This window comes from Peromyscus eremicus, chromosome 15, assembly GCF_949786415.1.
Source record: "Peromyscus eremicus chromosome 15, PerEre_H2_v1, whole genome shotgun sequence".
In the NCBI taxonomy this organism is placed as follows: Eukaryota; Metazoa; Chordata; class Mammalia; order Rodentia; family Cricetidae; genus Peromyscus; species Peromyscus eremicus.
In genome coordinates, this window is record NC_081431.1 from 30,563,782 (window position 1) to 30,591,124 (window position 27,343).

General features: G+C 43.1%; 2 protein-coding genes across 2 annotated transcripts in view; both read right to left on the reverse strand.

Moving 5' to 3' along the window:
• F5 (coagulation factor V) overlaps positions 1-9,391 on the reverse strand; it is a 69,313-nt gene extending 59,922 nt beyond the window's left edge. Inside the window, exons 1-2 of the mRNA XM_059280942.1 lie at positions 9,123-9,391; positions 6,015-6,103 (exon numbers count right to left, since the gene is read on the reverse strand). Of these exons, the coding sequence (XP_059136925.1) occupies positions 6,015-6,103; positions 9,123-9,280 (247 nt within the window). The 5' untranslated portion in view covers positions 9,281-9,391. The remainder of the gene's footprint in view (positions 1-6,014; positions 6,104-9,122) is intronic.
• Positions 9,392-12,530: 3,139 nt separating this feature from the next.
• Positions 12,531-27,343, reverse strand: part of Selp (selectin P) — a 33,982-nt gene continuing 19,169 nt past the window's right edge. The window contains exons 8-15 of the mRNA XM_059280725.1: positions 26,885-27,070; positions 23,559-23,744; positions 19,651-19,836; positions 18,339-18,548; positions 16,983-17,168; positions 16,017-16,136; positions 13,762-13,792; positions 12,531-12,585 (exon numbers count right to left, since the gene is read on the reverse strand). Of these exons, the coding sequence (XP_059136708.1) occupies positions 12,531-12,585; positions 13,762-13,792; positions 16,017-16,136; positions 16,983-17,168; positions 18,339-18,548; positions 19,651-19,836; positions 23,559-23,744; positions 26,885-27,070 (1,160 nt within the window). The remainder of the gene's footprint in view (positions 12,586-13,761; positions 13,793-16,016; positions 16,137-16,982; positions 17,169-18,338; positions 18,549-19,650; positions 19,837-23,558; positions 23,745-26,884; positions 27,071-27,343) is intronic.

Sequence of the window (27,343 nt, forward strand, 5' to 3'; positions counted from 1 at the left end):
TTTCCCTTTCATCCTGACTTATTATGAAAGCACCACCTGCCCAGGCTGCAAACAGCCCAGTACTTACTGACAGTACCGTCACAGTGGGCACGGTACTTTGCTGTCATGTTTCTCTTGCATGGTTACTTGTTTGTTGGTGTCAAATGGCTACAAATACTAGCTGCCAAGAAAAACTTTCCTAGGTTACTGGACCCAGTAAGACCTCATACTTCAATGGGCATTTTGACAGTATGGGGTGTTTATTCAACCTCCTTTCCTGCTTCTTTATAATTAAGGGACAGCTAAAGGATGTTTTCATAACTGCAGCTCAAATACTTTAGCGCATGTAGCAGACTCAAGGCTGAGGATTTCCTCCTCTTTCAGCCACATAGTCCAAGCCCTTTCCCACTGATGCTTTGATGGGAGAGAAGGAAGGTTGAGGGAAGGAGTAATGCACCTTGGGGCTTAGAGAAGACTGCATAGCATGTAGCCAATCTCGTGCAGTTGAAGAATTGGAAAGATTGCAGTAGATGAGCTCATCAGATCCACAAAAGAATGATGAACAAAGAATAACAACATACAAAGACAGCCTGTAGGTAGCAATTGCAGCTCACCTGGGGACAAGGATTTCATAGAAAAATGTGGAGACTCAAAACTCTGAAGTACAAGTTGGATTCCTGAAACCACATCTGGCCTCTCCAACTGTCTAGGTGTCCACAAACCTCACCAGAAAGTCACCTTCAGGCCATAACCCAAATGACTAGCTTCTGCTTTCAATTCAGTACACTATTTTGGACTCCCGCTGCCGCAGAGGTGAAGAACTATGACTTGTTCATGGCTCAGCTGGAACCACACCCACCAAGTGTTTGGAAAAGGAAACACAGCAAAGGTACAAATAACACAGGGCTAGATCCGGTCAGTGCTAACTAGCATTCAAATCCAGATCTCAGCCGGATCAGAGGCTTTCCTTTCTCATCAGTTCTGTATCCTTGGGATCTAATGATGAACGCAATGGCATTCCTACCATTCAGGGGGTCAGAGTTAAGCAGAATTGGAAGTTTAAGAAGGAGCTGCAAAAACCAGATGCTACAGTCCCTCAGTTCCCCCACATTGAGTATGTTCTGTGATACACAGATGTTGAGGGAAAGCTAATGTTTAATGTGAAAGGGCTTATATATGATCCTGGCTGTTCCCACCCCCTCTTAAGGTCTACTTCTGACCAACAAGGCTCTACCAGGAGCCCACTACAGAAGGCCTTCATCTGGGAGGATGTCTGTCACAATGGTCTCCTTCTTGAAACAGGGTTGGTGCCTCCTGTCAGTTCAAGAGTCTCCAGTCTGGTCATGGCCCTTTCTGTTAACTATGCATTCAGTACAATGCATTGCCTAGCAATGACATCAATATTTGGTGGACCTGGCAAAAGCCCCAGAGTATTCAGCTTTGAACACTTGCTTTCTCTCCTTGGCCTAGTGAATACGTCCCCATTTACTCACAAGTTAAATAGTTCTATGAATCTATTGAACATGGTAAGCTCTGCACTGGACTATGAAAATGGATTCTGCAGCAGAGGAAGGTGATCCTGCCCACAACCACAAAAGCCATTTTATAGGTGACCTTAATGCCCCACCCCAGGACTCACAGTGAGGCAGCAGCCTTTTGGGCTGAACTAGGAATAGCTTTTAATACCAGCACTTCCTGCTTCTTCTGTGTTTAGACTCATCAATTATTCCCCAGGTATTTCTACTGAATTAATAAATATTAGATTCCTGTGGTGCTCCACAATATCCTTGAGCCTCCCATTCATCTCCAGAATGCTCCTGCCTCCTTCCAAGTCAGAGGTGCATTTCAAGGAAAATCCTGCTTGCCTTCTGTTTCCATTTCCCCACCGGCCACCCACTCCTCAAGTCCCCACCATGAGTTCTCACCCCTACCGCCACTACAGCAGAAGCTCAGCTTTACTGCTCCCTCTATTAGTAGTCATTGCTTTTGGTGCCATTTGACTCTGCCTCCGGGGAATCAACCCCCTCTGCCCTCTCTAGGAAGACTTTCTCAAGCTCTTCGGTGGACATGGCTTTCTCGGCTTATCTGCTGGCCTCTGTTGCCCCTCTGAGCTCTGTGGCAGCCTCCTCTTCTCATTACATTTTCCTTGGATGCTCCCTCAGCGCTTCATTTATAAACTGATTGTGATGTCTCCTGCATATTTGTATCTATCTGCTTCAGTCCTCCCTCCTAAAAGCAAGACTCATACCCATCTGCTCCTTTGATAACACTGGGTAGATATTCTACAGATACCTCAGACTCCGAGTCTGACCTCATTATCCTTACAAACAAGGTTCCTTTTTTTTTCCCTTAAATTTTCTCTCTTACTGAATGGTACATTATCCATTCTACTATTCAACCCAGAAAACTTGAAGTCAATTATAATCCCCTTCTCCTGTTTTCATCCAATTAGCCACCTGTTTAGCTGATTTTAGCTCCTAAGTATCTTTGGAATCCATTTAATTTTCTCCACCTCAGCTTCCCCGCTGTCTTTTCCCTGGATTGGTACTAAAACCAAATTACTGCTTTTTCTGGCTATTCTCTAATCCATCTTCCAGATGTGAACAGAATGATCTTCTTATTCTTATTAATTTTTAGTTAGCATAGGGAGTGATGGTGTTTATTATGGTGTTTTTATACATGTGTGACATTGTACTTGTTCACAATCAATCACAGACCAATATTGAGACAGTATTAAAGTGCAAATCTGGGTCTATCTTTCTCCCACTTAAATTATCTTAGTGGTTCTCTACTTTCCTCCAGACAAAGCTTTTAGATGGCTCCCTGATCTGGCTGAGGCTATCTAGAGCAGTGGTTCTCAACCTTCCTAATGCTGCCACCCTTTAATACAGTTCCTTGTGTTGTGGTGACCCCAACCATAAAATTATTTTCGTTGCTACTTCATAACTGTAATTTTGCTACTGTTATAAATTGTAATGTAAATACCTGCATTTTCCGATGGTCTTAGGCAACTCTGAGAAAGGGTCATTCAACCCCCAAAGGGTCACAACCCACAGGTTGAGAGCTAAGCTGAGCTAAACCCTCTTGTGCTCTGTTTTTGTTTTGTTTTTTTCTAAAATGCATCTTTATACTCCCATTCACACCCACTGTTTGGCTTTCCAATTCCCCTTTCTTTCTCTCTCTTGTCAACATTAGACTGGAAATCCTTCAGTATTGTTCTTCTTTGTCACTGTGCTAGAACATTCTACTATCAGTCATCTCTAATAGCTGACTGTTGGAACTCAGAATCCACCTTTATATCCCCAGACCCTCAAATGTGCTATTCTTAGGTTGTGATAATCAAAAGGAAAGAATACTTAAATGTATTTATCTAAAGGCAAATAAATATATAAATTATAATACACAAGGAAATAAAACGAACAAAAACATAGTTGTGTTGATATAGTCACCATACTATGATATGCATGCTCTAATGGAGGCATAATTCATAGCTACAACAGCAGCAACAAACAATGTAGCTAACTTGTATTAAGGGCTTATCATATGTGAGCATTAGTACAAGTGCTTTGTATTCATTAACCAGTCTGAGCTTCACAGCATCCCTAAAAGGAAAGCATTGGATCACGATGCTGGGAGTACACAGAAGAGAGAGAGGGTCCTAATGCCAGGATAGGGTAGAAATCCGTGCAGTGGCTTCTGGGTAGGCACCTGTAAAAGCCATGGTTGTGGCTGGGTTTGGAACCTCAGAGAAGAAGAGAAAGTGGGAAATTGAGAAGGCATGGTAAAGGAACTCAGAGGAAAGCCAGGGGAAGTGTCACGCAGGAAACAAGGTGAAGAGCTCCAAACGGGAGCACGTCAGGCAGCCTAGAAGTGGTGAAAGAACTGGAAAGAACTGACGGTGCTGCCATCTCAAAGGTCGGATTGACAGTGACGGATATTCCTTCTCAGGTCTTTGATGGGATTGAAGACTAGCAGTTATAGTCACAACTTAGTAAATAGAACGTATTAAGTATTAGATTCAGGTTCTTTAGGATAGGACACCTTTTGGAATGATCTTTGTAACGTGCCATTTACCTATGTTCTATACTTCTTTGGATTTTAGTATGTGTTTCTTGCTTGATATTGTTTGCATTGGTTGTAGTTCCATCTTATCTAGGTCATTATCCCTCATTAATCCTGGACAATATTTGATAACCATTCCTTTGTATATAGTCTTGTATTAGGTTAGAACTTTCTTATTTAGACAAAAAGGGGGAGATGTAGTGGGTAGCCATTCCAGCTTTGATCTGGAAGTTCCAACCCCCATTGAGACTTCGGCAACTGTCACGCCTACAAGTCGGGGCCAAGGAAGGCGCCTGGGGACCCGAGATCTGGATCGGCGAGTGCTCGCTCCATTCCGGGACCCTGGATGGTGGAGGTGGACCAAGCAGAGCTCCAGAGAACACCGCTGGACTGTGATACACCTTCCCCAGACCCCGCGACCTACCTATCCCTTAATTTGTAAGTTACGCCATTAAATAAATCTCCTTTTAACTACGTGGAGTGGCCTTAATAATTTCACCAATACTGGAGCAGCCTAGGGAAGGGATGAGGAAGAGAGAACGTAGAGAACGACATTGACTTCTCACGCAGGGAACTGGGAGGAAGGATGGAGAAAAAGGAAAAGGGCAGGAGGGTTAAGGAGAGATGCTTTCCTTTTTCTAGATAAGATTTACCAGAAAATGACTTTGTTGTTGATTTTTTACTGAAGGAAAGACTCAAGTCGAGGAAGAATTGAAGAATATAGGGAACCAGATGAGGCAGGGCAGAGTAGGGGGTGGGGATGGGGATAGATGGGCAGAAGAGGCCCAAGGTGAGCCTGGGAAAGATGGCTGACCATCACCAGGATGGGGGAAGGATGGGGGAATTGATGGCAAGGGGCCCGACTGGAAGATGTTCTCCCCTGTAATTCCTGTAAAATACATTTCTATAGTTAAGATCCCAGAGCCCTTGATAAATTAGTCTTTGATTAATGAAGCACCAAAGAAAAATAGAAGAGAAGTTGTTGTTTTTTTCAAATGCCATAGCTTTTAGAAAAGCTAAATGCAAAGGATCAAACATTCCTAGCTCCTTTTAATGAATGTAGGAAGCTGGATAGAAACAATGACAAATTCATTCTGTTGGAGTGCATCTGTGCCTATGCAAACAGATCCCAAGCCCCAGGACAATCTGAGTTCACTTTGTCTAACTCTTGTATTCACAGTGCCTAATTCAATGTCAAGCCCACAGAAGGTGCTCAGCTGTGGGTTGTTAGGTGAACAAATACACATCCAAACACTGAAGCGTTTTGTGTGGCTTCCTTGACTAAGGTTAAAAACATGGCTGGCTGTGTGGGCATGTGACCTGTTCAAGGAAGAACCCCTATTTGCTTTAAATTTTACTGTCTCTGAAATTTCTCAAGAGTATAAACAAGGAGCCCCATATTCTCACTGCATCTGGGCATGCACACATGGTATATAGCTAGTGTCTGATAGAAACATCATGCATTTTAACAGAAGATAACTAAGTGGATATTTAAATATTTTTACATTTATTTATTTATTTATATCATGGTGCATGTGTAGAGATTAAAAGGACAATTTGAGAGAGTTGTTCTACCATGTGAGTCCTGGATCTTCAGGCTTGGCAGCAAGTACCTTTGACCACTGAAATATCTGGCCAGTTCACAGTGTGGGTATTTCAAGTATAAAGAATATAATACTATCCATGAAAATTATATTTAAAATTAAAAGAAATACAAACTGGGTCTGGTGGCACAGACCTATAACCTCAGCTACGTGGGAAGCTGAGACAGAAAAATCACAATTCAGTTTTCCTGGGCTATAGACCAAGTTCAAAGCTTGGGTAGCCAACTTAGTGAAACTTTGTCTCCGAATAAAAATTTAAATGTAGACTGGGAGTTAGATCAGTGTTAGAGGTTTTCCCTAGCATGCATTAGACTGTAGGTTCAAACCCCAACACAAAATATAATTTTAAAAAATATATTTCAAACTTACCTGAGATGCTAGACCGTGGTTTTTCTTTCTTAAAATATGGCTCATACTCTCTGTAGACAATTTTCTTGAAGGAAGGTATAGAATTCAAACTAGAAATAAAATACAAAAACCAATTTGAAAGTCATATGTGATATCTATTCCCATTCCAAAAGAGGAGGTGTCTACACACTCGGATTTTGTTTATAAACGTAGAATGACAGTATTTTATTGTATTTCCAATGTCCAAGATTTTATAGATTGGAATATCAAGTGAGATCAATGGAATAATCATTGGTCTTTTCAACGATAGTCTTCCATAATGTAAGTCTAATTTCTCTCTGATTCTGCTTTTCAGAATCAATTTTTTTTATATAAAGGAAGACAAGCTCATGTGCAAACTCAGTCTTTAGGTCTAAGTCAAAAAATACAAGTCACTGATAACTATATATTTGAACTATGTTTCAATCTATTAATCAGATATGATTTTAAATTTTTTCCACTTTCATTTTACAGTTTTGAACCAATGTGGTAAATTGGTGTCTGTTCATTGGAGCCTGTTTCTAGTTGAGAGAACGGAGCCAGCAGTAGAGCAAAACTCTGGGATCTGTATGGAAAAGAAACCAAAAATCTGCACTGAAAAGATTAAGTCACTTCCTATGAAGATGCAGATGATAAACAGCACCGCCAAGATCCAGGAGGGTTAAACCATTTCCTCAGCTTTATCTAGACCCAGGTGGCTCCTGTTCCATTCTCTATTTCTAGGGTAAATGAGGTTCTGCATCTTGGTAACTACAGTACCATATTTCACAGGAGTGATGAAGACCCCGCAGGAAGAGCTTCCTCTAGTAATTTTCCCTACCAACAGTGTGCTGGCTGGTGTTGTGTGTATCAACTTGGCACAAGCTAGAGTCATCAGAGAGGAAGGAGCCTCAGTTGAGGAAATGCCTCCATGAGATCCAGCTATACGACGTTTTATAATTAGTAACCAATGGGAGAGGGGCCAGCCCCATTTTGGGTGGTGCCATCCCTAGGCTGGTGGTCCTGGGTTCTATAAGAAAGCAGGCTGGCCGGGCGGTGGTGGCGCACGCCTTTAATCCCAGCACTCGGGAGGCAGAGCCAGGCGGATCTCTATGAGTTCGAGGCCAGCCTGGGCTACCAAGTGAGTCCCAGGAAAGGCGCAAAGCTACACAGAGAAACCCTGTCTCGAAAAACCAAAAAAAAAAAAAAAAAAAAAAAAAAGAAAGCAGGCTGAGCAATCCATGGGGGAAGCAAACTAATAAACAGCATGCCTCCATGGCCTCTGCATCAACTCCTGCCTCCAGGATCCTGCCCTGTTTGAGTTCTTGTCCTGACTTCCTTCAGTGAGGAATAGCAATGCTGAAGTGTAAGCCAAATAAACCCTTTCCTCCCCAACTTGCCTTTGGTCAAAGTGTTTCATCAAAGCAATGGGAACTCTAACTAAGACAAACAGCTTATCCATTTTCCATTTCCCTTTAGAGGGGAAGACCTGCCCATATAATACACTGTTGTTACCTAGAGTCCTCGTGTTGTACATTTGATCTGAATTTGTTCATCCTTAACCTTGTGTTCTCTGACTTACCTGTGCCCTACCCCAGGCTGAACACACCAGCCACATCTGTGTTCTACCACAAAGCAGGAAAACTGGTGCTGGAAAGAATGTTATTTTCTTTGAGGGTTCAGTAAATGGCAGTTTCCTAAGAGTGTGGGTGTGGTTTAGATTATCACTCTAAATGCATTACTTGAAATCATTTTAATGTGATATTTCTTATTAGCATAATACCAAGATAGACTGTAATGCCTTCCCAAATAGCCCAGTTATAACAACAACAACAACAATTAAATGCTTATTATGCATTCATACTAAAATGTTACACATTGCTTTCAAAACATTACATTATTTTTTGGCTGATTGCTTTGGTTTTGCAATTGTAAAAGAGGAACACATCTTTCACAATCGCTTAAACTTTGATGTCAACTAAAAGGAAAAAAATGAGTCAACCAGAAGGCTAGGCTTGCCATTTAAAATAAAAAACAGTAGCTGTAAATGCTGAGCAGAATCTATGATTTGGTTAGCTTCAGGAAGGCTTTCATTTAACCTTCCAACTAGCAAAACGTGTTTTACAACTCAAAGGTAGGTTTGATATTACTTAAACCTCTTAGTTACATGTGCTTTGGAATGGCCACCTCACCTGGTCACTAACATGGGTAATATTCAGGGCAGACAAAATATCCAGGATAAGCCATATTCCAGGAAGCAATTCAAAGTGAAAGAAAGAAAAAAAAAAATAAAGCCACATTAAGGTGGCCAGGAATAAGTCAAGAAAAGGTGAAAATACAAGTGTGTCCTCTTTCCATGAACCAACGTTTTGAAAGTCATTTATAGGAAGGCAGCAAAATTAAGGTGAGTGTCACTAAAATCTCCTTACAATGAAGCACACGGTGGGCATCTTTCTCTTTAGATGAGCCTGTGTCTGCAAGGAATGAATGTTATAGAACTAGAAGTTCCTTTTTTTTTTTTTTTTTTTTGAAGCAGACTTACAAGGCTGGCACCAGACTTTCAGGAAGGTGTAAGAGGGAGTGGGAGACTGGTTATTTCAACTCATCAGTAGATTAAACTAACAAAGTGGGAGCCAACAGTATGGTGTGTGTGTGTGTGTGTGTGTGTGTGTGTGTGTGTGTGTATGAAAGGTTAGCTATGGCTGTGTGAAATTTTCCACATCCTCAGTATGATAGCTATCTATCTATCTATCTATCTATCTATCTATCTATCTATCTATCTATCTATCTATCAGTGGAGGAAAAATTAGCACCCACCATTGTTTTCATTGTTTTATTTTAACTGTGACTTTAACTGTGTTCTCTCTGTCTCTCTCATCTGTCTTTCTCTGTGTGTCTCTGTGTCTGTCTCTGTGTGTCTCTGTGTCTGTGTGTGTCTCTGTCTGTGTCTCTGTCTCTCTGTCTGTCTCTGTCTCTCTGTCTCTCTCTGTGTCTCTGTCTCTGTGCCCCCCCCCCCCCCCAGCCCTGGAACAAACAAACAAACAAACGAACTTGCAGTTACAGAGGATTTTCTCCCCTGGAGAAGCCCACCTGGACTCCACCCCGAGTTACCTTGGGTCTTTGGTCTCAGGATGGTAGTTCCAGAGGATGCCCTGAGCAGCCACGTAAAACTGCCTTAGCCGCGCTGCCTCGGCCCGGTGGCTGCCCCAGCCCGCCCAGCTGGTGCTCAGGACCACCAGGAAGCAGAGGCGCAGGCAGACTAGGAGCATGGCCCTTGTCCTGCCGCGCACTGCTACTGCCCACAGTGCTCAGTTCTCTGTCCCCGCTGCGCGCTGTCGCTGTCGTGGCTCCCTGGGGGACTCGGAGGCAGCGGGAAGCAGTGTCCCTGTCCCCTGTGGCGGCAGCGGTGGGCTCACTCTACCTCCCTTCCCTGGCTGTGCCTCCTGTAGGCATGGGCTTGTCGAGGTCACTCCCCCCTGTGGCCAGAGGCATTTATTAGGGAACCAGACTAGGGACTACGTACGACAAAGAAAGGGCAGCCCCGCTGGAGGTTGTGGCCCGGGAACTGTGCCCAAGAGTCTCTGCCCCATCCCAAAGCAGCAGCAATCTCACCCATCCACCCTTAACCTGCAGGGGGCGGGGCGGGGAGGAAGGGTCAAAGTTCAGGCTTAAGCCAGCCGGTTTCCACAAGCCTCGCTAACACCTGTCCTCTGATCTCAGGGAAATGACCCTGTGTGGTTACTAGGCACAGAAATCGGCCAGAGGACGAGTCCACCAACAGGTTAGCGTTCTTGCTTCGGTAACTTCTACCAAGGCACAGACTACCTGGTAAGGGCTTGTCACGAGCTCAGATGTAGCAGAGAACAGGGCTTGGAGTACTCATTTGAGACTGTGGGTAGCTGTGTGGTCTTGGGCCAGTTACCTTTTATTTCTGGAGTACTTTTGAAGCCTGCAATTCTAATTTTCCTTAATCCGATTATTGTGAGGGGGAAAAATGTTGTAAACTGTATGGTCCCCTAGTGCCAAGGCGGCTGCAGCCTATGCTCTTGTCTACACTTACGCTGTCCTGTGGTGCCATGTTTTGAAGGGTCCTATGCATATTGTTTTAGATTTTATTTATCTGTTGGAGAAACTGAGAATTATAATATCTGAATCAGCAAAATGACTTGTCCCGAGTTCCCCAGAACTCTGTTTCTGTCCGCGCTTTGTGCTTTCAGCACATTGAGTGAATTGTAATCTGGCACCACCCTGGCTCCTCGACATCCTCCCCCCCCCCCACTCTTCCTTTTGTTCCCTTGCTCATATTATTCAGTTAATTTAGAATGCCCCTTCTCAAGTAAGGCATGATGGCACATGCCTGTAATCCCAGCACACAGGGGGCTGAAGCAGGAGAATGTGAGTTTGAGGATTGAGATCAGCCTAAGCTACACAGCGAGGCCCTGTACTAAAATTAATTAATCAACAGACACATGCATATCTAACTATATTAGAAAGAATGCCCACATCCATTTTCTTCCCTCTCTGCTCTCCCATTCTTTAAAGTCAGGAGTTCTGCCTTAATCTCTGATTCTGGGTTCAAATTGATGTCTCTCTTTTATGAACTTAATCTATTCAGATTATATACTCCTTTTGATTATCTAGTTTTTCAAGGTTCCCTTGTATCCACTGCTAGATTATAATCTATTCAAAAGCAGGAACACTACCTTGCACTCTTGACCCACAATTCCAGGGGTTCCCAACATTGTCAGAATCCTCTGAGTATTTTAACAAAATGCAAATTCTGACATGGGAGACAGGGTTGAAGCGTTGAGATCTCAGGTCCTATAATACCTAGCCTAGTGTCTGTCTGTCTGTCTCTCTCTCTCTCTCTCACACACACACATTAGATGTTATTGACAATGTATCTGAGAAAATAGATTTAAAGCAACAAGTCCCTAAATTACTTTCATTTTTTTTTTCAGAATCCCTGTAACTTTTCAAAGGATGGCTTTACTGTTTTTTGCTTGCCTATCTGCTTATGTGTATCCAGTCTACATGGTGATCATTGGATTTCATTACACCACAGCAAGGCAACTAACTGCATTGTTTAACTCCCTAATGTTTGCATCAATTAGAGACAAGTCATATATCATTTTTCAGTGACTTATTTATTAAATATGTGAATTAAATTACATATAAAACATGTCTGTTCTTTCCTGCAGAACAGTAATGCAATGAAGACCTTTTCTGTTCCTCTGGCTTTTTCTCTGTGGACAGGGGACATAGGACATATATTTGCTGGCTCATTGGAAGGTCTAGCTGTCATTTGGATGACTGTAACTGTGACCACATTGGTGGCAGATAATATGAGATACATAGACCTTACTGAACAAAACATGAAGAGCATAGCATTTGGGGGAGTCCAATTACATATTCAAACAATGGCCTCTGGGTGCTTCAGCAGAGGGAAGGTCTGCAATAGGATGTGGAATCCTGGCTCTGTTCTTGGTCTTCCATGACCTCTGGTACCATCTGGAAGTTTCTGCAAAAGTGTCAGCAGCAGAGGTATAAACAACCTCATAGATAGGAAACACTGAAGGCCCAGGAGATCTTTACGGCAGGCTCTCCCTTAAGCTGGAGGTTTTCCTGTCCTCCAGCATCTTGGAGTGCCACTCTTCAAATCCAAGAGAAAGCAGATTTTCAGCTCTTCAGAGTCTGGTCTCCTGGTGAGTCAGATGCTCCAGTGCTTTGGACTAACTTCCCGTTTTCAGTAAAAGTAAGGTCAAAGCCACAGACCACAGCAGAAACATTTGCTCCTATTTCTGTGGCTGTGCTAGACGAAGGTGAGAGGCAGAGCAGGAGGGGGTGGGTGAAGAGGTGGGATGTTCACAGTCCCTTTGCTCCATTCCTGTCCAATTATTTGAAGAAAACCGCAGCAAATGAAATGGAGTTAAAGTCTGGAAACTTGACATCTGCATGCAGAATCCTGAGAGACTCAAGGAGGAGACAGGAGACCAGATCTCTGAAAATGAGAGAAAACAAATTAAACTATGCTTAAAGGAGAAAGTAGTCTTTCATCATGTCTATCCCCTGATGTGCAAGACAGTTGTCTCTTTCTAGGTTCTACCCTGTCTACCAGCACGTTGCTTTTCTTAGGAAAGGGGACTTTTCATTGCAGTATTTGAAAAAAATGGTTTCAGACAATTTCAGTTTTCCCATTAGGTAGCGCAAGGGATTTTGAGGCAAGCCCACACTGTTGACACCACGTGGCTGCCAATAATGGGATCTCACACATCCTGGAACAAGTTATGTGCTGCTACAACCTTTCATCTCGAAAGGAATGGAAATCCTTGGGTAAACTCTATTGGCCATCCACTCTCACATACACTTGTTGCCAATATGGTTTCTGTCATGGCTTGATATTTTAACACATGCTTAACAGTTAGTACACGATGATATAAAGAAAATTAAAGCTTTACATCATTTCTCTTTCCCTTACTGTCTTATTTTCTTCAAAAATATCTTCATAGGGAACTCACCTCAAGGGGATGGGTCAAACGCAGCATTAGTGAAGACTCCATATGTTCCTAGGTGGCTGAAGAAGAGAAACACAAGGATGATCTACCATGACATTACTCCTCCAAACAGCCAGCTCACACTATCTCTAGAAACAACAGATTGCCACCTGCCCTGGAATTCTATTTTAATAAGAAAAGTAAATGGAAAAAGCAACTTTCAAGGTCCCACTCAGAGGTCTGGGTAATTTGACTGGCGCTTTCCACTCACACTTTTTCATGGTACTTGGGAAAGGAACCCAAGGCCTCATGCAGGCTAAACAAATGCTCTACCACCAAGCCGCATCCCCAGACCTACCTACACTATTGCTGCTATTGGTTTCTGTGCAGAAAACTTGATTTACCCTATAAGGGGTTGCAGCCTCTTCTTGATAAGAAATAGTTACAAAGTTCTCAATCTGGATAACTGATACTTGAGCAAGGGTTTCCACAGAATGTTAGTTAGTACTGCCCCCTAGGGATGGTTTTTGGATTTTCATGGTGATGAAGAGGACGGACAGGCATTGTGGGCAGAGGTCAGGGATGCTACATGTCCAAAAACCCAAGATACAAAAAAATTGTAGATCTTAGATCCTATATGGCTTTGGAATAGCACTGTTCAGGATTAAAGATGGTCTGGAACTTAATTGTCTCATATGAAAATACTAAGTGTGTTTTTCATCTTTTAAGATGAAAGTCATTGTCCTGTGAATTGAACTAATACAGTATTTTCCCAGGGGACAGGCCACTGTCTCTTCCTGAGCCATTGCTCATGGAGAGTCTACTGAAATTTACAAACTTTCAGTGGCCTCCAAGCATTCACTAGTGTAGCACCCGAGCTTTAGCATTTGGTTTCTATGATAAATCACTTCCCACTTTACTTCTTATTTTATACTACAATGAGGCTATCTATTGTTTTTAATCAGTGAGGTAAAGAAATGTGATGTAAAGAAATGTCCACACACAGAAAGTCCTCAGAAATAAAGACTCTACAACTCAGAAGGGGGACTCAAGAGCCTGAAACTCCCTAAGTATTGATACTTAAGACACTATGGTTAGCTGACATATATTACCTGAATGCTTTTTCTCAAGACAGGAAAGACATGGCAGAAGATATATTACAGGGAGGAAGAAGCATTGTTCATGTTCCCCTGACACAGCATATTAGAAAGACAAACTAACAAAATTTGTTCTTGCACAGAACATTTCCATCTTACCTGTGAGGGTTCAGGGGGCATTTTCCATCATCTGAAATAAGTGAGAAAACAAGAATAAAAGAAAACAATGAGGTGAGAAGAGTTACTGGTGTTAGAAATTATTGAAGAAAATTAGGAGACTGATTTTCAGATAAGTTTGTTATATGCAGAATATTAGGAACCATCTGGCCTAAAAGGTAGGCAGTACTTGTTTTAGGCTAAATTGAGCATTTTTATAATATTTTATTCCAAGGTCCTCTTACATTTTTTTCTTTTTAACTTTGTAGGGGAAAAAAACCCCAACTATCCTGTCCTCATGTCTCTGGGGTTTCCAGTCCTGGTATTGAGGCTCCCTATTGCTGTATCCAGGTTTTTAGTCCCTTGGTCCTCAGCTAGCATGGTAACCTTATAAATCAACCCACAATGACACTAGTGGATGCTTTCATTTTCCCTCCTAGGAATGTATGTGATAAGGAGCCTCTTGTCTTACTCTAAACAGCAGACTGATGGTTAAGTCTTGAGACATGGCTACAGCACTGTCTGTTACTTGACAATAGACTATTTTGACATTGAACACCAAATTGGAATGAGCCCAGGATGAGCCATCCTCCCTCAACTCATAAATTTATTTATTGTTAGAGATTTAGAAAAATGAGAGGCTACTGGCATTTTTCTAACCCTGAATTTATCTGAAAACTGAAGAAACGACTTGGCCATGGTTTGTAGGGTCAGCGGACCAGGGATGGGACAGGAGAAAATTATGCAAATCTGACATGATTATGGAGATTAAAGGTGGGTCTTAAGAGTTCTTCCTTCTACCTTCTTGATTTGGTTAAATAAACACACACTTTCATGAAGGAATCCTTCATAGCTATTGGCACATTTCTCCCATCAGCAAGAAACTACCCTTTGCTACCATCAGTGTTACCCTCAGAGGAGATTGTGTGCAGGAGTGTTGAAGAAACATATACAATTCGATGGTGGCTTTGAGTGGGGAATCATAAAAGAAGGGCACAGGACATTCTGTCCCAAGAGCAATTAAGATTGGTTATTGGAACTTCTCAATGGAATGCAAAGTCTGGAATAGTTTAACACAGCTCCTTCCAGTTGTCTGGATTTGAGTACCAGTCAGTCCTCTGTGCCTCATGCTTGCTATGAGGAAGGACAGAGAGAGCCTCCTTAGTTTATAGAGAAGTATTTGTGAAGCCAATAAACACTTGGGCAGGCTACAAGTCGCAGCAGATGGAGAAAAGATGTTTGCAAGTCTCAGAACTGGACGTTTCTTTTGTCTCTGGGTCTAAGTTCTCTTTCTGACAACAGGCTGGTGAGGTGTCCCTGACAGAGTCTTCATCATTTGGTCACTTTCCTGCTTAAATCTTCTCGAAACCCACAAATTTGCATGAGAGAATGTTTGAGTATGTGTTTTCAGGACACTACTGAAGCAGTGGCTTCTTAACCTCCAGCTTCTCCCCACTGGTCTGGGAGTCCAGTGGGTTCAGACGCTCTCGGCTGCTAAACACACCACTTCTTCCAGTGATCTAATGTGCTCGTGGTTTTCATGTGCAGTTTTCTTTGCTAGAACTCTAGTTCACCTTCCCATCTTGGCCCTATCCCTTGACTCAAGCTAAGGTTGAGAAAGCCTATTCAATGTACTGTTCTGATCCAAGAACCATCGTTCTATGTTCGGGTAACATTTACACTATATTTTGTTCTTCCAGACGTACCACAGTAAGTATGCAGACTGTTTATCTGTCCCTCTTAAAGGACTATATCTTCCTCAACCCGAGGTACCGTCACTATTGGCCCCACTGCCTGGAAAAGCTGATTTACAAATGCCTATTACATGGGGTGTGTGAGGGAAAGAGGCATGGCATGTTTATAATTAATTTTGGTGGTTCCAGAGGCCCTCAGAGGCGTCATCAGAATTTTAAGGGAAGGCTTTGGAAAAATTAATATAATGGCTGGTGTCACAGCTCAGTGGTAGAGCACTGGTTTAGTATGCAGAAGGCATGCACATGTGCACACACACACACACACACACCACACCACACACACACACACACACACACACACACACACACACACACACAAAGATAAATTCAGAATTTCTGTATTTTCATAAATTCCTACAGGTGATTCTGACAGGCAGTCAGGGCTCAAGGTCACAAATATTAGCCTGACTTTCTTTAACAAACTGTTTTTAAATAGAAACTACTGACTTTAACACTTTACTCCAAAATAGAGAACAGAAAAGAGGAAGGCTCCTTTGTATTTACCTTTCTTTCTGAGACGCTTTCTGAGCAGAGCCAGGAGTGTCCCGCCCACTGCCAGACCTGTTGTAGACGCCACTGCCCCACCCAAGTAAGTCAGCGCTTCCTGGATGGTCAGTGGTCCTGCTAAAATAAACACACATGCAAGGTGTGAGTGTAGTGTGCACAGACCATTCATGGTCCCCGAGGCATCCCAAGAACAAAGACAGGGCCATAAGCAAGAATTTCAAAGGTCCTGCCAAGGCCAATAACCTGGCAGGAAAGATCTGGAAATCAGAAATCCACTGCAATGAAACAGGAAGCAGGACCTGACTGCATTCCAAGGCTTAAATATTTGATTAATTTTGATTAAAAAAATCATAATTTCTAAAGTGGACAAGATGAAAAGATCCCCTGAAAGGAACTCATTAGTAGTTACAAATTCATCAGTACATGTGCATGGTTATTTGGGTAAATGAAATAAATGATGGGGTAATTTCTCTTAATCAATCAATGGTTTGGATATGTAACAGCAGTAAGTCATAACTGCTAAGGGAAAATAAGGGAGGAGTAGGGGGGCTGAGATAAAGCTTGCAAATAGATGGGGCATAATTAAAGGACTTGAGGTATTTTTAGAGGTAGATGGTAAACAAAAGTCTTCTGACACAACAAAGTAGGACTCTGTGTGAAAACCCTTGGCTAACGTATTTGAAGTGTCAAGGTGTGTTAAGCAGAGGCTGTAAGAAGTGGGGAAATTAATTTCACACAACTAAACAATGAAAAAGAATGGCAGGGATCCACGTGGTCACCAGCCTCATCCCTAGGGCTCTGTATAAAGCAAGGGGAGCCTTTGTGACTCATTATGAAACACTCATCAAGCAATGTAGGAGGGCAGTGAAGGGAAAAAAAGCCACCGTGAGAGATATGCAGCAAAGAACCAGGGATTCTGTCTTCCATGTCAAGGTCATGTTCTAAACCATATGAAAAATGTACCTTGGCATGTTGGCATGGTAGCTGACCAACGGCCATTCTCCTGGCATGTTGCCCTTGCAGAGCCATTCAGTAACTGTCCCTCTGGACACTGGAAGGTGCAGGCTGATCCATAGCTAAAGTTTCCCCAGGGATTGGAACAGTTCATCGATCCTGGTGTGTCCATGTGTAGTTCTGAGCATTTTATGGCTGCAGGGAAAAAAAATGAATGAGAAACAGATACACAGAAGGAAGGAAGATAGGGTTGTGGTTTGCTTTTTTAACTTGAATGGAATTGACAATAGATGGAGTTAATGTGAAAGGTCAGAAAGGAAGTCATCCACACCCAAGAACCACAGCAGCTCTTCAAAAGTATCCATGAAATAATACTAGCCAGAGTACAAGGATGTACTTGTACTGATCTAATCTCCAAAAAGTCTCCTTACTAAATTTGCCCCTCAAAAACACCACTGAATTTGTATCTGTGTGTTATTATTGATACACTGTGGTTAATCGGCCATGTCAGCATTATGATTATTAAAATATTTATTTCATGTCCCTCACAGGCGGACATTGGAAGTTTGGAAGAGGAGACCACAATCCTCTTTAAACTATTTGTTAAATAACTTCAGATTATTTTCTGTAAGTTGTGGAGAGCAAACAAACCCCAGGAAGTCAGATTTAATTCAAATAAGTGTGATAGAGCAGTCCTGACATTTTTAGATCTCAGTGCTGTGCTGTGGAAGATATCAAGATGAAGGAGACTGGGGAAAGACTCCATGCTTTGGGAATGGTGTGGTAGCTCCTTAAGAAATGTCACTCGGGGCTAACATCTTAGTTCCAGTCATTATGAAAATACTGTAGGTTGATACTGTCACCTACTTAATAACGTTGCAATTTATACTTCACAATTTGTTGAGCTGGCTTTCCATTTGCAAGCTTTTAGCGCTGACGCATGTAGACATATGTGCCTTTATGCCTGTGTCCTCTGTATAGAAAGTGGTTTGGGCTGGGCGGTGGTGGCGCACGCCTTTAATCCCAGAACTCGGGAGGCAGAGGCAGGTGGATCTCTGTGAGTTCGAGGCCAGCCTGGGCTACCAAGCGAGTTCCAGAAAAGGCGCAAAGCTACACAGAGAAACCCTGTCTCGAAAAACCAAAAAAAAAAAAAAAAAGAAAGAAAGTGGTTTGGGGGAGGGCAAAGCTGAAGGGCTGCCACACATTCCTTCTGCTTGGGAGTGCTGTGGAGTTCGTGGAGGAGCGGGGACTTGCAGCGGTTGTTAGGGCTGGGCGGAACGTAAGCAGGCAGAGACATACAATGACTAACTCAAGCATGGACAGGAAGACAGCTTCAGAATTCCCTGCTCCTGTCTGGTTAGTTACCTCTGCACTCTGGAGTCACTGCTGTCCATTGTCCTGAAGTCCTGCATCTGAGCGAATTGGTGCCTCTGAGTGTAAACCCAGTTTTGCACCCAAAATGACAAGTGGTGTTTGGACCAAAGCTTCCCAGGTGGTGTCTGCAGAACATTGTCCCCTGCCCAGGAGTAGTGAGAGCGGGACAGCGCACCTCTGGGTTAGGAAGTGATGTTACACCTGTCATGAGAACAACATTTCATTTGAACGTATTCAGTATGTTCACGGGTTGAGGGATCATATCTGAACGAAGTCTGTCATGGAATAGCTGTCTTCAACTTTTCCCGAGGCAAGGGATCTCTAGCAATTTATAGATGGAACCTATGAAGATCTATTAATCTCAGATAAGGGGAAAATTATTTAAGGGCTGGAGAGATGACTTGGTGGGTGAGAGTACTCATTTTGAAAACAAGAGGAACCCAGTTCAATCCACAGCATCCACATAAAAGCCAGTGTTGGCAGGCAGAGACAAGCAGATCCTAGGAACTTGATAGCCAGTCAGCCTAGGCAAAAAGCTGAGGTCCAGGTTCAGTGAGAGACCTTGACTCAGAAAATAAGGTGGGCAGTAACTAACAGAGGAAGACAGCTGCTGCCCTCTCCTGGCTTCTGCATGCATGCACATGGGCTCTCATACCTGCACATACACGCGTGCGTACACCACATGCAAGTAAATAAATAATTTAGGAGAGACAATATTTTAAAAGTGCCCATGAAAAGCCATTGTCCTGGCTGTAAGAAGAAGCAGAGTTGATATTACTAGTACTTTTAAAATGGAGGCAGCTGGAGAGCTGCTATAGAGATCTAGCACCTCAATAGAAGGCCACATTAAATGCAAGTAACTGCCTGTGCTCCCTGGGTTGCTGGCCCAAGGTCAACACGAAGATGAAATGGAAACTGTGTCACTGGCCTGGTCATACACTTGCCATATGATAGAATGAAGATACTTGATCTCTCTGCATCTGGATTCCTTGTTCCAAGCACCTGGCCCATAACTGCTACCTGGCATTCTCAGCAAGTACAATGTACCACTCCCTTTGCTCAATAAAGATCTTTGAGATAAATAGGCCTAAAGATGTGAACAAAATTTTCTTCATAAGAATCAGTTATCTTTTAGTTGAGAACAGAAAAATCCTGTCACTTCTTAGAAAGTTTAAAAACCTACACCTGTGTTGACCACACTCACTGACAGTGTATAATGTGCACTTGCCACATAAGTTAGCTATGTGTTAATTGTGTGGAAAGATAACCCCAAGTAAAACTTCCTCGGTGAGCACGTCATTACCTTTGCAGGTTGGTGGAGGTGCTGACCATCTTCCAGAAGCCATGCATTCCACAGTTTTGGATCCGACTAGCTCAAATTCCTTGTTGCAGAAGAAGCGGCATGTGGAGCCGACACTGAATTCTTCCCGACCCTGAGAACAATCCAGGCTGCCTTGATCTGGGGCAAAGATCCTTGGGCACTTGATGGCTGGAGTATCAAATGGGAGACTTTCAATATCGTGCTTATTAAGACCTTCTGTGCTTCACATAGTTTATCCTCTCAATAGTTGACAAATAGTTATTGACTGCCTACTGTCTCTCAGGCATTTTGCTGAGTAGCAGGCTTGCTGCAATGTATAAAACATGTTTACTTCAGGAAGGAGGAGCAGGTAGGCATGCAGAAAGATGTATAGAGAAAGGTCAGGAAGTCAAGTACTCAGTCTCCCTAACCCAGTTTTCAGGCCTTTCCCTGAACTCATAGACTTATTGTTGGAACTCATACGACGTCGCGTTACACACTGCAGCTCCTTTACCTACTATATGTAAAGCTTCTAAAGCCCCAACCATTCACTTTATCTAACATGATTCCCACTGTTGGTATCTCAGGGGGTGGGGGTGGCAGTCAACAAGTACAGGTCAAAGGGCAGAGCAAATGCATTTCTAATTTTCTCACCACAATCCTTTTCGTCATTCAATTACCTGGCACATGAATGATTTACCAATAGCTATTGACAACAGTGGCCGCTGTTTCTTTGAATTCACTGTTATTCTGAAGGTAATGTCAGGTTCATTTTGCTTAGCCATTTTGATTCCTAAGATTCTCTAAGTTTTATGTGCTACCTCATGAAAAAGTATGTTGGCATATTGGCACAGGTGTTTGTAGTAACAGGCTGTTTGTGGGTGTTTTGTGGAGCCTTCCACCAGTCCATTAAAACAGGCCAAGAACTGAAGGAAAATAGAGAAGTAAACTGTCCCAGGGTTCAGAGGGCACATGTTCCCTGTATTTCAGAACCTGGACTTGGGTAAGCCAAAAAAAAAAAAAAAACCCAAAAAACCAGAATGATGGAGCTGGAGGTGGATGGAAGACCAAGTCTCCGTTTCCTAAGAAGATTAAGCAAGGTATCAGGTGCTGAATTCAGTGGCCAACAAGGTCTCCCGAGGAACAGTGAGTGAGGAACCATGTTAATGATGAGGGGAGCAACAGTCTGTGTCAGGAAGGTGGCCTACAGGTGGGGACTGAAGGGACACAGCCACTGGACTTAAGCAACCCATCTCATAGACGGCATCATGGAAATGAGATGTGCCTCAGTCATTGCTGTGCTCATGGAGAAGATTTCCTGAGGGGGAAGGGCAGGTGGAGACAGGGAAATGAAGGCAGATCCCAAGTTCCAACGGGCCCAGGGAATCAGTGTTCTTACCAAATGGAAATACTTGTGAGCCTCCCCCCCTTAATTGGAAACCTCAGTGCACAGTGAGAGAGAAGGTGGGGGGTCCCACTTCCTGATGACCCCAAGGCCCTGTGGTCCCTTTTGGGTTCTGAAAAAAAAAGTGCATGAGAACCAGGGTTCCTAGGTAGAATTAAGGGTTAAAATTCCAAAGATTGGTGGGAAAATGAAAAGGGATCACTCCCTTAACTAAATATACAATGTAAATGTGGCTAATAAAGCAAGAACAGACATAAAAATATCTTAAAAGTAGGGTTAAGAAGATGGACAATACTGAGGACCACATCTTCTTAGAGGTGCTGTCCCTGGGTGGAGCCTGGGCTCACAGACAGGAGGCACATGATTCCTCATGAACAGAAGAGAGGACTGGGGCAGGGTGGAGGGAAGTGGTGTGGGAGATCAAAGGTTTAGCAACTCAACTGGCTGCATCAATCATTTAAAAGCTTAATGGGATTTATAATTGGAATTTGGTTCTTTGCCCTTAAAATACAATCTGAAAAATGTAGCTTACGAACATGTTAGTAGGGTAAGTGACAGAAACAGCGAGAAATAAAGGAATGAGTAATGTATACAAGGCATAAACTCTCCCTTCTCACGTGGCCTAGGTTCCTTGAGGTTAGTGTACCTTTTTGACAGCAAATGTTGGCTTTTATACCCTTTAGTACAGCAGTAAGATCTTGAGATATCAGTGTAGGGATGAATGAACAATGTTTTAGCTGTTTTGCACAATGCTAACAGATTTTTAAAGGCATAGTCTCTCAGCTGCTCACCAGTCACCACCATTTCTAAGGCTTGCTTCCGAAGTTACACCTGCGGCCAGTGCCCAGACCCGGGGTTCAGAAACCCTGCCACTAGGTGGCAGTGTGGTATAGTGGTAAAAACATCCCATGGCCTGTCATTCTGCCCTTCTCTCAATGTGCCTATAGACAGCTACTCATTCTCTTGATGCCCCGTTTTCTTCATCTTTAAGAGGGCAATGAAAATAACTTTTTTAGAGGTGGTTTGTGTAGACTGAATAAGAAAACGTGCCGGGCGGTGGTGGCGCACGCCTTTAATCCCAGCACTCGGGAGGCAGAGCCAGGCGGATCTCTGTGAGTTCGAGGCCAGCCTGGACTACCAAGTGAGTTCCAGTAAAGGCGCAAAGCTACACAGAGAAACCCTGTCTCGAAAAACCAAAAAAAAAAAAAAAAAAAAAAAAAAAGAAAACGTTTGAAGTGTGGATCTCATTATTACTAACCCTGACTATGCTGGACAATAAATTGGAACAACGACCCTTCTGAAGCCAAAGAGGAACTATACGTTAACTAACACGGTGCACTTCTCTTTTAGAACATACTATATGCCTGCAGTTATATGCGATACATTGTGCCCGCTGGGTGCTTCCAGGAAGTCAAAGATAGGTGTGATTCACCCTGTTTTCGAGAGTTCCACCAGTTGACACTGTCAGCAGGGCTGTGCTTGAGTGAGTGTGACCAGGAACTGATAAGCTTCTGTTCAACAGATGCTTGTTACACACTCATTTGATTCCATCTACTGTTGTAGGTGATATGAAGGTTAAGGAGGGGCTGAGGAGATGCCCCAGGGGGCAAAGTATCTGCCAGGCAAGCCTTAGGTTCTAGGTCAGATGTCTGGGCTCTGTGTAAAAGCATGTCATGGTTGTACACATTTGTAATTCCAGCACTGAGGATGTTTAGACAGATAAATCCCTGGAGCTTGCTTGCTAGTCGGAATAGCCAATTGGTGAGTGCTGGGTTCTGTGAGAGACCATGTGTCTAAAAGATAAGGTCAAAAGCAATAATGGAAGACTCCCAACATCAATGTTTTTTGTATACACATGTGTACTACCTTTGCGCACACACATACAACAGAAGCATGCACATATATTATACACACATACATGTATGCGCGCGCGTGTGCGCGCACACACACACACACACACACACAATGGAAGAAGCCCAGCTTCTACCTCAATGAGTTTAAAACTCATAAAGAAGTAGGAGGAAAAATGAAAGCCAGGCTAGTTAAATGACACTCATCCCCAAATAAGCTAACTAGTCTGAGACTTAGTGGGGTTGGTGAAGGTGGAGGTAGGAATAAATGGCTAGAGAGCTTAATAGAAAAAGAGAAAGGGTTTCTATAAGAAAAATAAATGCTTCAGTGCATAGCTGAGTATCATTGTTTGTGAATGTCAATGGCCTTGGATTATCTCACCTCTAAGCTTGTTTTTTTCTCATCTGTAGCATGGAGATGATATTGACTTCCCTTATTATTCTAGAATGGTGATGTCATGAGCTATGATGATGTGAAAACATTGTTAAGACTGAAATGTTTTACTCAATTTGTTATTCATGGAGAAAGAAATTTTTTATCTAGATTCTCATGCCTAGTGTTTAGCTCGGGAACACCTTCACCCAAAGAGCTAATGATTCTTCCTTCTATGATGATATCTGAGAAGTCACAGGGTAGGGCAGACTCCCGTGCCTACCTTCACACGTGGGTGGTGTGCCTGTCCAGTGTCCAGATGGAGAACAATCCAATCTTTCTGGTCCAGATAGATAAAATCCTTCATCACAGGTGAACTGGCATGTGGATTTGTAAGTGGAACCTCCAAGAGGCTGGATACAGGTCATGGTTCCATTCTGAGGGCCGAGCAAAGGTGTGCAGGTGACAGCTGAGTGTGGGGGGGAGAGATCATGTGAGAACTCAGGGTTCTGAAATCCATCTTCTCTCTTTTTCTCTCTCTTCCTCCCCTGCCAGCCGTGTGTGTGTGTGTGTGTGTGTGTGTGTGTGTGTGTGTGTGTGTGTGTGCTGTCTATCTCTGCTTGCTAGTTTAGCAATTTTTTTTGTTTGCTTTTCTGGCTCTTTCTCTGTAAGAGGCTGTGGAGCTGGTGACAGGCACAGCTTCTTACAGTTGACTGTCATTCTGAGATCTCACCTGCACAGGGTTTCTGAGGCGATTCTAAAAGGGCCTCAGGGCCCGTTGGAGAGATAGCCATGGGCTTCACTTTGGATGCCCCCAGAATTCAGAGAAAGTTGCTCCCCTGATGTCTTCTCAGGAAACAAACCTAATGATGCTTCCAGCAAACAATGGCAAGAACTCAGAGATGGAAAATGGGGTGAATTTCTTTCTCCCATCCCCAGCAGGTGGTAGAGAGAATCTGGGCCTGTATCCTAGCTTGTGCTGTGCATGGAGACCCTTTTCAACCTCAGCTGCCTCATTTTCAGTATATGAAAAGCTGTAACTCTTGCCTTATAGCTACCCTTAGGTATATAGTGAGTCACTTGAGTCACACTCACAGATGAACTATGAAAGGGAATAAAGTAGGCACGCATTTCATCAGTTGTCTACAAGTGCCAACTTCCACTTCTTCCCAGAAGTCATCTCAACCTGCAGGACCAGGCATAAATGCCCCCCACCCCCACCCCAGTTCATTTTCCAGTAAAAGTTAAGTCAGGTCTCACAGTTCTTTGACACCATATATAAACACAAGTGGGAGGTTATTGGGAGACTGGCTTGGGCTGGTAATCATACTATGTGACTTTGGGCAAGTCACTTAACCTCTCTGAATCTCAATATCTTAAAATGACATAGTCAGACCAAGAGTGAATACGTTCTCAGTACCAATGTCAGTAACTGTCAAGATGGCCCTCTCCCAACTCACAGAGCGATGAAGCCCAAGGGAGTCATGCTGACACTCGGAAGAGAAGACTGATGGTAAACATGGGCTCAGGGACTTCTTTGCTGCTTGGCTTGGTTGCTCAATGTACAGCTTTCAAGCAGAGGACGTGGTACAGCTGTCCCAGGTCAGCTGCCTATTGGTCAGCTTGCTCAGCAGCATGACGTTTTTAAGGTGTTGGCTGCACCTTGGTTTCTTCCTCTCTCGAGCATTACTCCTCTCAATCTAATCTATTTCTACAGAGACTGAGGTACCGTCTGCCACATGCAAAGTCTTCCTGTGTTCAGTGTGTGTGTGTGTGTGGGGGGGGTTAGGGATGGGAGGGCTGTAAGCTGAAAATGCCAAGGGGAAAGGGGTGTGGGTCCTTGGTTTGGTGGAGTCATTTCCAGCTCTCCCATGACTTTGCAAGGTTGAGTGCGGAGGGTTGTGAGGACAGTGACAAGGGAAATGATCTGATAACACGCTCTCCCTCGGAAGTGTCACAATAGCTTGTGGATTTCAGGCCTCATGGTACCTTCCTGCCTCAACCACAAGTGAGTATTTCACTTGATGTGCACCCAGCAAGAAGAGGAGAAAGTTCCCCCAGAGTAAACAAAGGGCTAGAAGCAGAAGGGAACTGGAAGGTCACAGGAAGCTGGGCTGAGTAGCAACCTCCTGGCTGTGAACACCCGTAGGCAGGACTGTGGGGCAATGCGTGGTTTGGCTTTCCTGGAAGGGCCTGATCATCCTGATAACCCTGCTCAGGAATTCTGAGCTCTTCTTTAAAGTTGTGCCGACTTCAGTGTGGTGAGGATGAGAGCTGAAGAAGCAAGTTCACAGCCTCACTCTGCTCTCTTCAGACCCAACTCCTCATTCCCACCCCAACTCCTGCTCACCATAGGTTCTCATGCCTGGCATGAAGGACACCCTATTATGCTGTTAATTAATTCTTTTAGTTATTCATACAGGCATTATTGGATTTACAACGGTGTGTGTGTGTGTGTGTGTGTGTGTGTGTGTGTGTGTGTGTGTATACACTTCTGTGACCTGAACAGCAAGTGGTTTCCTCCTCATGAAAAACATGACCTGCTTGCTTTTACTTAGATATTGAAGGCCTATACAAAGTTAAAGGCATGACAAATAACACAGAAATATTTCATATTACACATATTAAAAGTATTATTAAAATTAAATATACACAGTAAAAATAACTATTACAAAGGAAAAATTAGATGAGAAAATATAGGAAGCACTTTGTGCTAGAATGTTAGCAATATTTATTTTTGGGAGTTGGTATTTAAGAGGATATTTTTTATTTTTCTGTTTTCTTATTGTATTACTATTTGTAGACTTTATAAATGAAAATCTTGTTTTGTTAAAAGTTTTTGTTATAAATCTGGCTAAGGCATTGGATACACTGAAAGGAAAAGGAATGGGAAAATTTGAAAATCACGCATCTGTCCTTCAAGTTGTCAAGTCAGGTGATTAGACCAGCTCCACTTCACACAGAATGATGTGGTGCTCACTGGGCACGGTGACTTTCTGCCATCAAGTCTAACACAGATATAAATGGTCTTAATGAATCTTCACACTGCTTTCTTCTGAAGATGCTCTAATCTCTAGTTCATGGTGTGTATCTTCCCTTCCCCTGTCCTCTCCACTCTATCCTAAGCATGCTTCTCCACTATTACACAGATCTCGGAGAATGCTTGCAACGTGGTTCTGTAATTCCACCTTTCTCATTCCAACAGGACATACCATGGTCCCTAAGAAAGTGCTGGACCAGCCTCGGAACAAACACTCAGAGCTAAGTTTTCTTTTCCATCTTCTTTCTAGGTACTGTATTTAATAGATGAGTAACATCCATGATAGGAGCCTGTTAGTCCTGATGTAGATTCTGATAAGGACAGTGCAAAGGTCACTGCATTGCTAGCATCCATTGCCAAATATCCTGACACTCACAGTATCTGCTCAGCCTCTGATTACATTTGTATTCAGAGTTCTTGGGGTACAGGATGAAGGAGTTAGTGACAGTACCCATCCCTTTTCCAGCTAGTTTCAGGGTAGACCCTACACGATTACCACCACAGACATAGCCTTTAAGAATACTGCTTCCAATTTACTTCCAATGAAAATGGGAAGAATGCATTCTTACCTTGGCATTCTGGAGGAGCCCCACTCCAGTCTCTGGTAGCCAAGCATCTTATTGCACTTGCTCCCACCAAGAGTGAGCCTTCATCACAGGAAAAGCTGCAGACTGACTGGTACTTCAGGGCACCAAAGGGGTCTGAGCAGGTCATCTGAGCTTTTCTCGGAACTGGAAAATCCCGACACTGCAATGCTAAGGAGGGAAGAAGGCAGGGAGTGAGGAGACAGACACAAGTGTTATTGACTTCAATCCATTAGCCCCTTTAGTGAAAGAATAAGGACTCATGAGTTGGATTTAACTAAAAAGAGTTAAAAAAAAAGTTGTCATTAATGTCAATGATACTTGATGGATTTTACAAGGGAAAAAGTTTGAACCAGTGTTGGCTACATCAGTATTAGCATAGCCAGTGTAGAACAGTTTGGTAATATGCACTAATCAATCAATCCATCAGTCTTAAGCTATCAT